This window comes from Sparus aurata, chromosome 10, assembly GCF_900880675.1.
Source record: "Sparus aurata chromosome 10, fSpaAur1.1, whole genome shotgun sequence".
Classification (NCBI taxonomy): Eukaryota; Metazoa; Chordata; class Actinopteri; order Spariformes; family Sparidae; genus Sparus; species Sparus aurata.
Genome location: NC_044196.1, coordinates 17,162,824 through 17,178,326, shown reverse-complemented (window position 1 = coordinate 17,178,326; position 15,503 = coordinate 17,162,824). Strand labels below are relative to the sequence as shown.

The 15,503-nt window shown below is 40.6% G+C and overlaps 1 protein-coding gene across 1 annotated transcript in view; it reads left to right on the top strand.

Moving 5' to 3' along the window:
- actn3b (actinin alpha 3b) overlaps positions 1 to 15,503 on the top strand; it is a 36,968-nt gene that overhangs the window by 8,370 nt on the left and 13,095 nt on the right. The window contains exons 2-3 of the mRNA XM_030430145.1: positions 14,375 to 14,489; positions 15,106 to 15,225. Of these exons, the coding sequence (XP_030286005.1) occupies positions 14,375 to 14,489; positions 15,106 to 15,225 (235 nt within the window). The remainder of the gene's footprint in view (positions 1 to 14,374; positions 14,490 to 15,105; positions 15,226 to 15,503) is intronic.

Genomic DNA, 15,503 nt, shown 5'->3' with positions numbered 1-15,503 from the left:
TGTGTTTGTGTGTGATTGCGTGTGTGCAGTGCAAGTAGACATTCCGGTTATTGCATTCAACCTCGCTGACAATTTACAGTCACAGTGGCATGAAAAATAACTTTGCCTTGCCGACTAGCTTTCCCTGTCTTTAGACATTATATCAAAAATGTTGAGTTTTTTTAAATCATCAAAAACTCAACTACTTTTTTTTCCTTGATGAAGTTGGCATATTTTAGCCATGCGTGCATTGTGGCTCCAGAGATTGCATTGTCCCTTATTTTCAGATATTCATGATTCCAGATGACTTTGGTGATCCCCTGACTTTTTCTGTAGCACAACAAGTTCAGTTATTCTGAAAAATAAAAAACTTTGAAATGGATTGATGATGGGTCCCCTGACCTTTTCTCTTGCACCATCACGATTTTGACATTTGCCGTTTTGAGCGAAATGTCTGAGCCACTATTGGATGGCTTCTCATGAAATTAAGTCCAGACATATCCTGGCAAATTCTCAGGATGAATTGTAATAAATTCTGTTATCATCTGACATTTCTGTCAGTGCCATCAGGTCATAATTTGAATTAATCAAGTTCTTTGTTTTATGAACACACAGTACCTGCTAAAGTAATGGCATTCATATCAGCACGCTAAGCTAAGATGGAAAACAAGGCAAATATGATGCCTGCTAAACATGAGCATATTACCAACCTGACATTTTTAAGCACCACTGTGCCTCTGTATGATTTTTTTTTTCTAATTGATCCCCCCCCATCTAGTCTCTCCGTATTGTGCTGTGATTGGCTGTCACTCATCGTTATGCCAGAGGGCTTTCGTTCATGACTTCAAAGACAGGTCTAAAATACAACAGCTAGTGTCCTCTTAACACCACTTTTTGACTGTGATGTTTATTTCTATAGAAAGCCTTCTGGTACAAACTCCTTAGAAAGCCACGTGATGTATAAAGAATGTCAAAGCTGATGTGGGCAGTTGGTTGAGTTGCATTAATGAGCGGGGTTCTACCAAACAGAATGTTGGCTTATTATTTTTAGAAGTAGTTGACTTTTTACTTATTTTTCTAGTTTAGTTTAGTTTTTATAGTTCAGTTTGGTTAGGTTAAGAGTAACAAACTACTCAGTCATGTTTAGGAAAAGATAATGGTATGGGTTAAACGGAACCATTGAGCCGAGCTCAGGTGCAAATGGACCCTTTCACTCTTACAGAGCAGTACTAGCCAGTCGTAGCAAAAGTAGGGCAGGAGTAATCAAAACTGTCTTTGGGAAAACAAATAATGCCCAGTGTAGTCCCACGGAGCTGTCCTGTTAGCTATTCAGTGACCAAGCAAGTCCAACAACCGTATGAAGAATCATCCCTCCTGTCATGTGCAACTATAACCTCTCTAACACCACCAGACAATTTAAAATCATCTACCCCCCCACAACATCCTTTGTGAACTGAAATGACATCAAATGAAAGAAACAAAATGGCACTTAATTCCCAGTGACATTGACAAGTAGATCGTTGTTTTCTCTAAATAATTGCCTTCACTGCCCTGTCTTTCCTGTTCATTTTTCTTCTTGGCGTCGATAAATCCACAAATCTGACACCGCGTTCCTGCTCTGCGGTTCCTGTCAGCATTTCTGATGCTTCTGAACAGTGAACACCTGCGCGCACACACGCACAGACACACACACACGCACACACACACACACACACACACACACTGCTGGAGGAGCTTATTATGAAGTTTTGGCCGGTATTTCTGGCAGGCATCATCATTCTGGTAGCACACCAACCTGCAGCCGTGTGGCAGCGGAACACAATGTAAGGCAGCATAATGGAGCGGAGCAGGACACAATGTTTCCCCGCGCTGAGCCGAAGCAATTAATATGACGACGCAGACAGATGGTTGTGTCAAAACAAGTGATTGACTGAACCAGGTTAGCCATCCGTTCCCCGGTGTTGTTCAGCTGTGGACAGAAAATAAGTGGAGTATCTGGGTTGTAGATGATGTGCAGGCACAGGTCGTTTTGTTTCTGTGTAACCTTGTTTCTCGCAGCACATTGACTTCTTCGTGTGCCTGCCTGTGTGATGTGAATCGAAATCGGGTGTCTTCATAGAGCTGCTGGCATTGAAATGCTGCAGGCGTTTTTGTTTTAGCGCCGGGATATCTGATGTGTAAACACAGCGAGGCATACATTACAGACAGAAGCTTAATATTCTGTTCTGTTTGTACAAAACGTATCCTTAAATCTTTAAAACATTAGCTTTGTTCTCGCTTCGTTTGTGGGTTGAGGGCTGTTGTCTTTCATCACCTGCTCCACCTGTTCTCCCACCAGCTAAAATCCCCTGTGCCTACAGTATATCTCACTGGCATCTGGCACAGGGTGGATACACACTCACACACATACTTTGACTAGAAGAGGCGTCCTAGGCCTTTTATCCTCTAAACACAGACATAAATCCATGGGTTTGGACTCGGGCCTTGTGTTGGAGGCCAGCGTTGGCCCTGTTGTCAGCAGGGTCTCCGGGATATTAGCCTGTTAATCCTTCACAGAGACGAGGTGGAAGGCGAGGCTGATAAATTGATGTTGGGGAGTGATTCAGTTACAGTTCTATCTGCTGAAAATGTAACATAAAACTGCTGTTCACTTAATATTCAGTAAGCGTTTAATTTGGTACGAGAAAGCTTCCTTTTATATCATGTGAATATAGACAGCAATTTGGTTGACTTTCACTTTGCCAGATCTCCTGCAGCATAATTCCTTTGATGATGCCTCAGATTGGTGCAAACTGAGTCATCCGTGTAGATCAGTCAGGTTAGTTTGATGCAATGCTTGTGCAGTACTGTAGTTTTAATTTAGCTGATGACCTTTTGGATGAGCTTCTTCCTTTTAATAGGGAAGTGGATCTCTTTCTGTGTAGCGTCTCAAGTTTTTGCACCATTTTAAATGTGCACCTGTTTGCAGGGACTGTACTTCTGCAACTAAAGCTTGTTTCCATATTCTGTTAACCTGGATTACTTGTTTGGTGTATAACATGTCAGGAAACTGTGAACAAATGTTGATCAGTGTTTCCCCGAAGCCCAATCTTCAACATCTTGTTTTGTCCACAACCCAAAGATATTCCGTTTCCTGTCATAAAGTAAAGAAACCAGAGAAGATTGACTTTAGGAAGCTGGAAAATCATTCTTAAAAAATGCCCAAACCAACTGATTAATCCATTATCAAAGTACCTGGTGATTAATATAACAGTTGAAAACAAATTGATAAATTCATGCAGCTATCGTTGTGAGTACACCAACCAAAAACTAATTTTCCTCTTCTAGGTTGTTTTTAATTTGATTTTTCAGAGGCACAAAAAGGTAAAGCTACTAAATATTTCCAATATCCCCCTGAAATGTCAGGAAAGAAAAATAATGTCCAACACAGAAAGGTCTTTTCTCAATCTTCCTGTCTTTGTTATCATCTGGCAAACGACTTTTTGAAAACCACAGTGTCTTCATGTCAACAATCTCCTTGTAAGATAAAGGTTCAATTTTGACTGATACTGGCCTTAATGTGTAAAATTATAATAATTTGAGCTTGTAAGACCACAGATTTAGTCTGTTGTTCCATCTGAAAATAATGAAGACTAATAGAATTGGATGTGACGTCATTGAATCTATTTCCAGAGTATCACAGGAAGTTGGTCGGGAGTTACCCACACAGTTCTTTGCCATGTGTGTAATAGTTGTTTAGACGCTATGAGGGGATTAGAGGTGAGTCTGTGGGGCAGCAGAGTTCAGGTTGGCCCGTTAGAGGTGTGTGATGGGGTGGGCGGGGGTATACTCTTGGCTCTTATGTCATTTTCCCAAATCGTCCATGTGGCACCCAAGTTCAGGGTTCCAGGTCTGATTGAGGTGGGTATTTAAAGCCCACAAGGGGAAGAAGAGAAGGAGTTGGGAGGAGAGGGGAGGGGATCCTAAATGTCCACTCCACCTGTTGTGTGTTGTAACTCCTCTCCCCTGTCCCTCCATGATGGTCCTGTCACTTTATCGGCTGTTAAAACTCAGTGGAGGAACTCGGGGTGATTGTTGTTTACAAGAGACCCCTGACGCGAGAAAGTGAAGTCAGTACGAGAAACAAACATGATTTATGAGTGATACCAATGATGTTGTTGGGTTGGTTTGACTGCAGAAAACAGTTTGCAATTTTATACTTGAACATTTAAGAACATTTCTTTCATGTCACATCAGTACAGACAAAATGTACTGATGTACTAGACATGTTCCTTACAACTAATTTCCCAGGCATTTAAATTATTTTGAATTAGTGAGTGAGTTTAAAAGTAAAAAAACACTCAGTAAACAGTAGAGCTGATTTCACTGATATTGGCCTATCATAGATATATCATCATTGGTGTATATGTTGTCCAGTATGAGCCTATATGGAAACCTATCTTTGTCACATGTAATTGAAAACCACATTTGAGGGTTCACTGCACAAAATGAGAGTATTTCAGTCAATTTATGGATCATTTTCGAATGTTTAATTTCGTAATATCGCCATTGGTTGGGCTGGTAAATAGTCAAAATTCAGCACAATTGAATCTATATGGTTAAACTTTTTCCCCCAAACTATTGCCTATATTATAAGAGCAATTTTAAACTGTTAATTAATTCTTTAATAAGAAAACTATATTTGGAATGCTTACATTATACATTATCCAACCAAATATGACAACGGCTCATGAAATGAAAGTTTATAAATACTTAGAACTTAGAACAATATTAACGTTAAAAAAAGTGCATGATTATCACCACATTTCAGTACAAATTATTGGTATTTTGAATTTGTATAATTACAAAAGAATTATACGTTTAACCAACAAGTACTTGTAGTGTCTTCTAGCGAGGGTAGCCTAAACGTTGACTAAATGTGATCATCACTAAAATGTACCCATACCGAGTTGTGTTTTTTTGATATGTATATATTATATTATGAATGTGTTACTCTTGAACTCTCATGTATATCGCCTTTGTATGTTTATAGAAAAAAGTGACCAGGATGGGTCGAACAGTATGAAATTCAACACTACAAATTTCTACCCCTACCTACCTACTGCTTTTGTCATCTAAAAAGTCACACACACAGCCAACTTTTCAGTTGCCTGCTGTTTTTCTGTTTGTTGCCACTTGCTCTGACATGACAAGTGTTGATGGGAGTGTTGTTTGTCCACTCAGAGCTGATAGGGCGGCTGTTCGAATCTGTCACAAGTGTTATGGTTGAGGACTTGCGTAAGTGCTGCTGTCAAAGTGTTGGTTTTCCAAACAGTTCTGATGTGTGCAAATCTAGAAAAATGTTAACACGTCAGCGAAGCTCAAAAGTGTTTTTTTTTTCTCATATGGAACGGACTTGGCATCTGTGATTGAGTATTGTTGACACATCCATTTTGAAAAAAAGCCTTACATCTATCAATGTTAGATTTCTTGTAATATGTTTGATATGTTTTAAGTTTTTAATGATGTGAGGAGCACTGCAGTGGAGCAGTTTCCCGCCGTCAGCCCTGACGGATGAGCGAATTATGCTCTTTTCCTCCGCTCTGTTATCTGCTGACAGATGAACACAGCCTGCTACATTTCTTACGCTGCCTGTTAACTCTCACTTCATAGTGTCCTGCTGTGACTTTCAGAGGGGTTTCCTGTCAGCTGACATTGAAACGACGCTAAAAGAATGAGGTAATTTGCAGAATCATATATACAGTTTGAAAAGGAAAGTGTCTGTGGAGGATGGTTGTATTATTTACAGCATAACTACGTCCTGCTAGCTTTTAGAAACATGAAAAAGATGGATAATTGTGCATAAGAGAGCCATAGAAACGTCTGTTTTCATTTAGGATTTGGATATCTCATTTTGGAGCGAAATTGCTTAAAAATCCAATAACTGAGATGGGCAGGCATTGCAGTAAAGGGTAGCTGGAGCCCTTTGTGTTTTGTGTCTGTGTTTTTAATAACGACTGACCTGTGGTTTGTTGACAGTGGGAGCTGCAGTCTTGTTCAATGTGGGGGACGGGTGCACATTTCCATCTCTGTGCAAGCACTTATTACTTACTGACAGGTGGACTGAGGTGGCTGTGGTCCAAAATCATGCTGCTATTAATATAAGTGGCCTCAGGTTTTGGCTTTTTTAGCATAATTATTTGATTATTTAGAATCTTTGCATATACTGGGTTGAAAGTAGGTTTATATGCATTATATGCATTATTTATGCTTGTTGCAGTAATTGTAAAAAACATGCCTTGTTTTTCCACTATCATCCAATCTGCCTTTTGAAAGCATTCATCTTTGTAATTGGATTTGGTCTATGTTTAATTGCGTGTGTCCTCGCGCATCACAAACACAGTGACCTTATAGCAGCGGCACATAAAGACACTCTGCTCTTTTGTTTACGAGCGCACGTGAGCTGGCTGTGATTTGTTTATGTGGCATGTGTGTGCGAGACGGTTCAGGACGTGACTTGTGAACAGGTGTGTGACAAAGGTAGCTGTAGTAGACAGGTGTGAATGGAGTCAGTCATGTCAACCTTGCAGCCACTAGACTATTTTTACAGTGGCAGTGACACATAAATACCTGCGTTATATTGAGATGAGGCACACATACTGTATATATACTGGATGTTTGCAGGCTGCAGGCTATTTGAAGAACAGAGAAAACAAAACTGTAGATTTGTATCAGGTGATATTCTGTTTAAGGTCTAGAAAGTGCATAGATTTGATATTTGGAACCAGTATACATTTAGAGTAACACTCTCAGGTAATCTACTTGAGTATTTCCTTTTTTCTGCTACCATGTGCTTCCGCTCTATGACAGTCTGATATTCTTAGACCAATGCTGCATTTTTAGGGCCAATATTAGGGAGGGGCTATAAAAAATCTGATATCGATACGTTGGCTGAGAAACACTCATTTTTTGCAATAATCCCTCAAATGTTGTTACCAAAAATGATATTTTTGTTTTACAATGAACTTTACTGCTTAAACTACTTCAGTGCACTGAAACGGTAAACTCCGCCGGGAATTTAATGATTAATATCCCAAATCACCCCCCCAAAAAGTAATTATATATGCCCATACGAGACTATAGCGATTTATATTGTTCCTCTCTACCTAAAAGAATGAGTTTACTGGCTCCATCACAAAAAAACTGAAGAACAAGAAGAGGAGAATGCAATAGAACGCCTCTCTGTGTAACTTAAGTACCACGGCATGACTTTTATTAAAACGAACTGCACTGAAAAAAATGGGGTTATGGTCTTAATGTTTAAAGCTGCAATAAAAGTGTCCCGTCATAGTCTATCATGGGCTCACAAGATCCTCTGAGATACTTAATTCAGATGATATAGGCTTCATAAAACAAACGACTATAGATTTTTTTTAAAGTGAATTTGTGCCCTCTGTGCTTCAGAGATGGCCCTTTTTGTTTTTTATAAGCTTATTGTCTTCTGTATCATGGACCTCGTACAATAGCTTTGTGTCACCCGGTAATAAAAAGCACCAAATCTTGAAACACGAGTGCATAAAGCTTCTACAGAGATAACAAGGAGCTGTGGATGGATATGTGCAGGCAGTAAGCCAGATCAGTATGCAAGTTTTCATTCCAGACAAACACTTCACCAGCATATTTCCCTAATTAGATCATCCATCCCTGATTGAAGGTGCTAATTAGGCAAATCAGCTGCTGAAGACTCCTGCAATTAAATCAGCACACTCCTTTAAGACTGGTCACCAGTGAGAGGAAATTGCAAGAAAGAGGTTAGGTGTAAATTAAAACCGTCCTGCAGGTTTACGTAATTATCCAGAAGTGTAAGGCCTGATGTTTAATTTCTGGGTCAAAGGACGGTCTGAGAAACTGAGCCCTGTACGTGTAAAGAGCACCTTGACATAGCGCACACTCCGGGCTAATAATCAGGTCAGACACAGATGAACTGTGTGTGTGTGTAATGTGTTGGACCGGCACCACAGAGGGCGGCTGGTACATTACTTTTAACATAGCAGCATGACAGTGCCGGTCAACGGCAGGAGGCCATTTTGTATCCACACCCTGTGATGATACTTATGTTTCAGGTGAACGCAGTGTATTTCCAGCTCAGACAGAAGCAGTGTAGTCCTTAATTCATTGATAAAGAATGATTTATAATATAATTGACAAAAAAATTAGACGAATGTTTATGAAAGCTTTACCTCACATATTTCTATTAAGGATTGTAGTTTCTGTTTTATGACTTAATGTTCATCTTAAAGTTGTTTTTTGCTTTTTTTAAATTTTTTTTTTGGCTAAATGATCATCAGTGATTCCAAAGCAGCAACTTTTTAGTTCGTAGAAGATTAATTCATTGATTCAACCTTGATTTGATCATTGAGGGCAAGCCCTGATTTTCAGTGATGTGAGAGTATAGTTGAAAAGGAATCAAAAAAGCAGTTTTGTCAAATAATTATGCATTTATTTAACAATGATTTAATCAAGAAATGAAACTCTTACTGTTAGCCCTTATTTTGTGTTATTTCTGTTCCCCCTAATTTCATTTTGAAGACCACAGTGAATTGTATTTGACACATCTTGATCTTTCGGCTGTGCTCTAGAACTGCAACAATTACTGTAACTGATTCCTTTTCAACTATTGAATTAGTCACCGGCAACTTTAAGAAGTAAGGTCCAAATTCTCTGATTCAAGAAGTTAATATATTCAGGTTTCTTTCCTCCTCAGTATCATTCAACTAAATTTCTTTGGGTTGTAGACAATTGTAGACATTTGAGGATGTCATCGTAGGCCTTTGGAAACACTGATCAGCATTTTTCACCAGTTTCTGACATCTTATCGACCAAATAACGAATCGATTACTCGTTGATAATTGACAGATTAATGGACACTTGAAAGGGCTCGTTGCAGCCCTACTATATTCATTCTGACAGTGAATAACAATCAGGCCACAAGGCAACATCTGCGTCAGATTACTCTCATATTATCTTCCACTTTAAGATATTAGGTTCTGCTCTGACCAAACTACAGGAGGGCTCCGCTGAGATGAAATATGAGGTGCAGTTATTAAACGGGTCTGTTCAGAAATCGTTTCTTGCTCATGGCCTCCCCTCTGAGGCCAGCAGTGGGAACTCCAGGCTGAACTGTGGTTGCGTCAGCTCTCTGATGAACAGCCGAGCGAGCTGACATTATTAAGAGCTCCGAGCCTGTTTGACTGGGAAAGAGGGATGCGTGTGTCGGAACATGCCTGTATGTGCGTGTCAGCTGTATTGAGGGTCAGCAACCCTGATTCCACTTGTGGGGGGGGGGAGCGTAGTTAAGACAGGCATTCAGCTGGGCCGCCATGACCTCATTTTACAAGAAGGACCTGTAAAAAAAGGCCGAGCTGAGCCAGGCCAGACCAACAGGTGTGGACAGACAGAGGAGAGGGGGGAGGAGGGAGGAGGGAGGGGAACGCTGCCAGGTTGGAGGGTGACTTCATGCAGTTGAGCTCTGTAGACAACCATTAAAACAAACCCGAGGGATGAGATAATAGAGCATTACGCGCAGGGAAACAGAAATAATAGCTTAAGCCATCGCAGGTATGACGGATAATTGTTTTTTCATCCTGCGGTGCTCATTTAAGCTTTTCGGATTTAATGAATTCTGCTTCATGTCGGCTTTATTAGGTTAAGTGACTGCTTGATTTCAATTACCGCCCAGTTTAGTTTTCTAACAGCCCTCCTTTGATGTTGGCGACGTTTTCACCCCTCTCGTCTTTCCCACACTTTCTTCAGTTATTATGTTATATGCCGTCATATTCTTCAATCCATTCCTTCCTCCTCCTCTTCTGTCCGTCTTGGACTCTTACAGTTTACCTCAGGAATCCTGCCTTCTCAGCTGTTCCTTGGTGTCCCATAGCAACCCGATTTAGCCCTCCTCCAACCTCCCTCAACTTTTCAGTCCCCCCCCCCCCTCCCTTCTACCCAATTTAGCCCCCACCCACCCGCCCCCTCCTCCCAGCTCTATTCGGCTCCTCTGTCCTCCTTCCTATACCTTCCCCTCGTCTCCTCTCTGGCTTGGCCCGGTGGCCTGTGTGTGCTGGATTAGGAGCCTGTCTAAATTTGGTCATGCATGGCAAAGGAGACGAGCACCTGCTGGGACCCTGGCTGGTTGGACAGGCGGCCTCTTCTCCCCTCCAGACCCTTACATCAAATTACACCACAGCCTGGGCATTCCTGTCACTCCTCTCGCTTCTCCACTTGGCCGCCTGTCTTTTTCTCTTTCTTCACAAGTCTCTCTCTTTGGCATTTAAGTTCAGAAAATGTGTTTAAATCAAATTATGTACCACAATCGGGACAAGGTATTATGCTGTCCAAATTCTTTGCAAATGTTGTTTGCTTTCCATCCGCCACTGCCAGTTGTTAAAGTATTAGGATTCTGCTAAAGTCAAAGTACCAATATTACAATATAAGAATATTGTCACAAATAAAAGTTGGGCATTTTATTTAAGTGTCCGTAGCAAAATTAACTTGAGCAGTAAAAGTTCTATGTCTATAAAATACTTACTTACAGAAAGTAATTACATGCATCATAAGGTAGTGGAATATTAAATACAAAGTGTGTCCATAGGATGTAGTCAATAGAAAGAGAAAGTGTAAAATGGCAACGAACAAGCAAAGTAAAAATGATACTTATTGCACTCCTCTGTTCTCCAAGTGTTGGTATCAAAGGGTGAAACAAGGTTACATGATGAAAAACTCCCTGTAGCTCTTCAGTTATTGTAGATACATGGCAGCTTTTCTTTGCTTAATAGAAAGATAGATAGATAGATTAATGCAGCGTCTTGAATGTGAAATATATTCTGGTTTAATTAAGCCTGAATACAAACAAAAAAGAAGCCCAGAAGACTTAGCCCCAAAGTAACAATGCACCTTTAAATCTTTCAAGTAATACCCCTTGCTTAACCAGCCTGGGTTGAAACTTTCTGATGAAATCAAATTATTTCTGTGTTCGGCAGCTGAAATAAAGATTGAGTGGACCTATTAGCCTTTACAAACTGATAATAAAACCATCAAGGGCCAGAATGAGGTTGTTGAAGGCGAACACAGCTGCCTCTTGAATCGCTCTGGCCTTTTAATATGTCAAAGTTGTTGAAAAATGAGGCATCTTTAACTTCTTTGTGTTTTTTGTCCAACTAACGACTCAAAGCCGCAAAAATATTCCATTTTTCCCCACATGAAAGAGATACAAAATTGAGAAATGGAACATGGTTATATCTGGGGTCTGATCAGCTTTCTATGAATCTATGAATCAACTTGACAAATAATAATTCCCGGTTTGAGTGCGTGCGAAGATGTGTAGTGTTCCTTGAGAGTGTGCCCTCTGTTTCTGTGTTTTCTGTCTTCTCACACGCATCTGTGTGGTTTCTCTCTTCCTTCCTTCCTTCCTTTCCTTCCCTCCCTCCGTCACCATCTCCTCTCTGTCTCTGCCGCTTCGCCTCTCTGTCCACCCATGTAGAGCTCCAGTCATGCTTGAGTGCGAGGCGATAGACATGAATACAAGCTTACACCCACGTACTGTACAAGGACATGTACATTTTGATTTCTAGATTGTTTAATGCGCTCCGCTGAAATGGAAAATTTATGCTCTCACCCTCTGTTTCATTGCTAATTTATACATCTCCCCCTCTCTCTCTCTCTCTCTCTGCGTCTGTCTATCTCCTCACTCCGCCTACACCATCATCTGTAGTTAGTTATTCAGCTCATGTACTTATTCTGCTTCTACACCCACACATCCTCCAAACCCTGGCAAAGTTTTGGCTCTACAGTTGCAGCCTGAACAGACACTCGCACTCACGGATCTGAACGCGCACATTTGAAGCTAAACGCCATGAAAGCCTCTCAAAATGCCATTCAGCGATTGATTGAATGGCCTGATGGAGCCAATTGAGTTGTCCCCGACGTGCACGGCCGGTGCCATTAGGCAATTTTCCAGACAGACCGAAAGCAAGCACTCAACCGCTGAGAGCCATTTACATCACTGTCTGCTCTCAGCCCATTACGCACAGCAGCGTCACCAAATGAGCAGTTTGGTTTCATAAACCAGAGATCAGGCTTTTGAAAGACGCAGCAATGCTGCACTTGAATGACCAACTCTAGCTTAAAGCATGGGGAGTATATGCAATTCAGTGGTTTAAATTATGTTTTAATTCTACTGTCTAATGTCAACAATGTTCAAACCCAGAGAAATCCAAGTTTACTCAAGCTTCCAGGATAGGGAAGTTGGCCATCCAGATCAAACTTAAAGCAAATCAAGGTTTAAAACATTCCCTTATCTGTGAACATTGTGACTGAGTCACATCAGCAACCTAACTATAATGATCATCAGCTAACATTAGCTTTGTGGATTACTGCTACAGTCAGGTTCTTAAATAGGAGTCGAGATGAAATCCACTTTTCAATCCCAAAAGTATTCTCTGAGCTCTCCTCCCGTCAGTAAACTGCTTTGCACTCGGTGCTCTAGCCAAGTTTGAGTAGCTGAGCAGCGGCTCAAATGCCTCTAATCCCTTTCTTTTTTTGAGAGAGAGCCCCCTAGTGGAAGAAATTACGTACTGTTTGGATGGTGCAGATGTAAACGCACAGTACAAAACGTATTGTTTGTCTGTCAAATACCTAATTAGTACAATGGCAATAGAGAAAATGACAAAATAATTTGGGAGGAAGTCATGATTGACAGCATTAATGAGATCCAGTAATCTGATGTCTCCCAGGCAGAACACCAAGCGTAGAAGCATGTTTGGTCACATGCTTTTGATTTAATGAAGGTAAACACGGTGGATGGTCGAGTGAAGTGGCACTGCAGCTCTGAAATCAGAGGCTGCTGTTCTGTTAACAGATCTATCCCGCTGCCTGCGTATCGCTGCAGGGATTTAATGAACTGAAGCTGAAGCTTTTCATACAGAGTGAAGCAGCACTCTCTTTTTTTTATGAGATCAATCCAGACAGCTTCACTAGCATTCCTGCTTTAGACCACATTGAAATGTATTTTTAATGCTGCTACAAATCTTTCTGCTAGGTGATGAGGGTTTGATTAAAAGTGTTCTTTAACTCGTGATGTTTCATCACAAACTGGTGAACTGAGAGGCACGATTTCCACCAAAATACCAACAACTCTGTTCATTTGAATACACTTCCCACCTGTTTCTGCCTCTCCTTCCACCTGTGCACCCAAAAAACCCAAACAGACGGGTAAAATGAATTTCAAGGTCATGAGTGCTGCTGGTGTTTTTTTATTTCAACTCCAGAAGTAAGCTGATGACCTGAGGTGATACAGAGGTGTGTTGGAGTCAGAGTCAGTCTGAGGAGAAAGGGAGAGGGCTGACGAGAGGTCTATTATTAGCCCTTACTAATAGCCCATTGAGTAATTAAATGAGAAAACCAAACTCCCCCCATGAGAAATGTTTGAAATGCTTCTCTCTCACCAAAATAACCCGTGTTAGCTATTGCACACAAATGGCAACCAACGGGCCAAGTGACTTTCAGAGCGCTTCAACATAATTAATATCGCTGCCATTAACACAAATGATTTTCAAGTAAACACATTAGAGGAGCACTCAAAGTTAATTTCAGTTTATTACTGATAAATGTGTTTTGTTTTTTTGATTAATTAGTTGTCAAGGCTTCAAAATGATGAAACATGGTTAAAAATGTCGATCCAATGTTCCGATTGGCAAATTTTGAACGAGTGTAAGGATATGACATTTAAAGTGATATAAAACAGGGGAAAGTGCCAAATTGAGAAGCGAGAAATGTGTTTGTCACTCTGCAGGGCTCCAGACTAACTTTACACTGATGGCAAATACATTTTCTATCAATCAGCTATTCCATTTCTCAAGTTATTGTTTCTGAATTACATACAATGAATGTCAAACTCCGGACAGTATCCTATATCTGATGTGAATACCTGTTGTAAGGCTGTTACAGTATTATTGTATTGGTCCAGTAATTCCTACAAGCATTGAATAATTTATAAACTAAATAATAAAACGTATACAATACACATGAAATATACAAATAAACCAGATGACAGTTTCATTTTGTCTCAGGGTTGTTGAGTCAACAGTGGCCATCACATTGACATAAATGTGTCACTGTCTCACCGCCAGCAGCTGCAGCGATAGCAAGGTCACAGATTGGAGTGGACAGTTCAGGCCTTGCTAAGCAGTTTCGACCCCGCTCTGCAAAAGGAAACATCAAGCTGTGTTATAAGTCTGTGTGTGTCTGCGTGTGCGTGGCAGGTAAAGTGATGGTGCCTGCTGTCGGTGTGTGTGAATGTATTTGTCACCCAGTCAGATAGGTGACATACAGTGTAACCTCTCCTCTGTCCCATCTCCCTCAGACCTTCACAGCTTGGTGTAACTCCCACTTGAGGAAGGCCGGGACACAGATTGAGAACATTGAAGAGGATTTCAGAAATGGCCTCAAACTCATGCTGCTGCTGGAGGTCATATCAGGTGCATTTACACTGGAGGACACACACACAACCAGACAAACTGAGCGTGTATAGAATTATTCATTCACCACTTGTATTTGAGCCAATATTTTAACCAGAAGTCCTCTCGGATATTTTAACGATTAACTCATTGGCTTTACTTCAGAGATTCAGAGTCTCACCTTGAACCAGCTCCAGGTGATATACAGTCAATTTTGATCCTGTGATTGGGAAAGAAAAAACCGTTTTAAAGTAAAATTGAAGGTGAAAATAGAGTACAAAATACTACACAAAGGGATTAATATATTACTCAGAGGAAAGATAAGCAAACAACACAGATATGATCCAGGTTGTTGTAAAAGACATAAATGTTTTACCCACTGATTAAACTAGGTTAGGGTTAGATCATTTTCTTAGTTAACTAATTAGTTATTTGGCTTTTCAAAATGTCAGAATAATTGTAGATAAAGTCACTAACTTTCAGAGCTGAAGGTGACGTTTTAAAATGTTTTTGTCCGACCAACAGTACAAAGACGTGCAGATGCTGATGACAGACCTACACAATGTATTTATTTTGAACATAGTCAACTAATTTGATTTGCGTATCGCCTGTGGTAAACTTTATCCTTGTCTTTCAGGTGAGAGGCTGCCCAAACCCGACAAAGGCAAGATGCGTTTCCACAAGATTGCCAACGTGAACAAAGCTCTGGACTTCATCTGCAGCAAGGGCGTGAAACTGGTGTCTATTGGTGCTGAGGGTGAGAGTCCTGCTTTGACTTACAACTTCCTGCTCTGTTATTATCCTCCCTCTGCTACCTATTGTCGTCTTTTTTTTTAATTAATATTCCAAGGTCACATAGTATTTGCATTTCTTGGAACTATTTCTGGGCACCAGATGGCTGGTGAAGTTCACAGCGTCAGGAGAATTCAGATGAGTTGGCAGTGACAGGAAAGTACACTCCAGATCACCCAACTGGCAACAAATACGAGGAAATGGCTGCAATGTATTTGTTTTAATGTATGCTAAAACATTTTA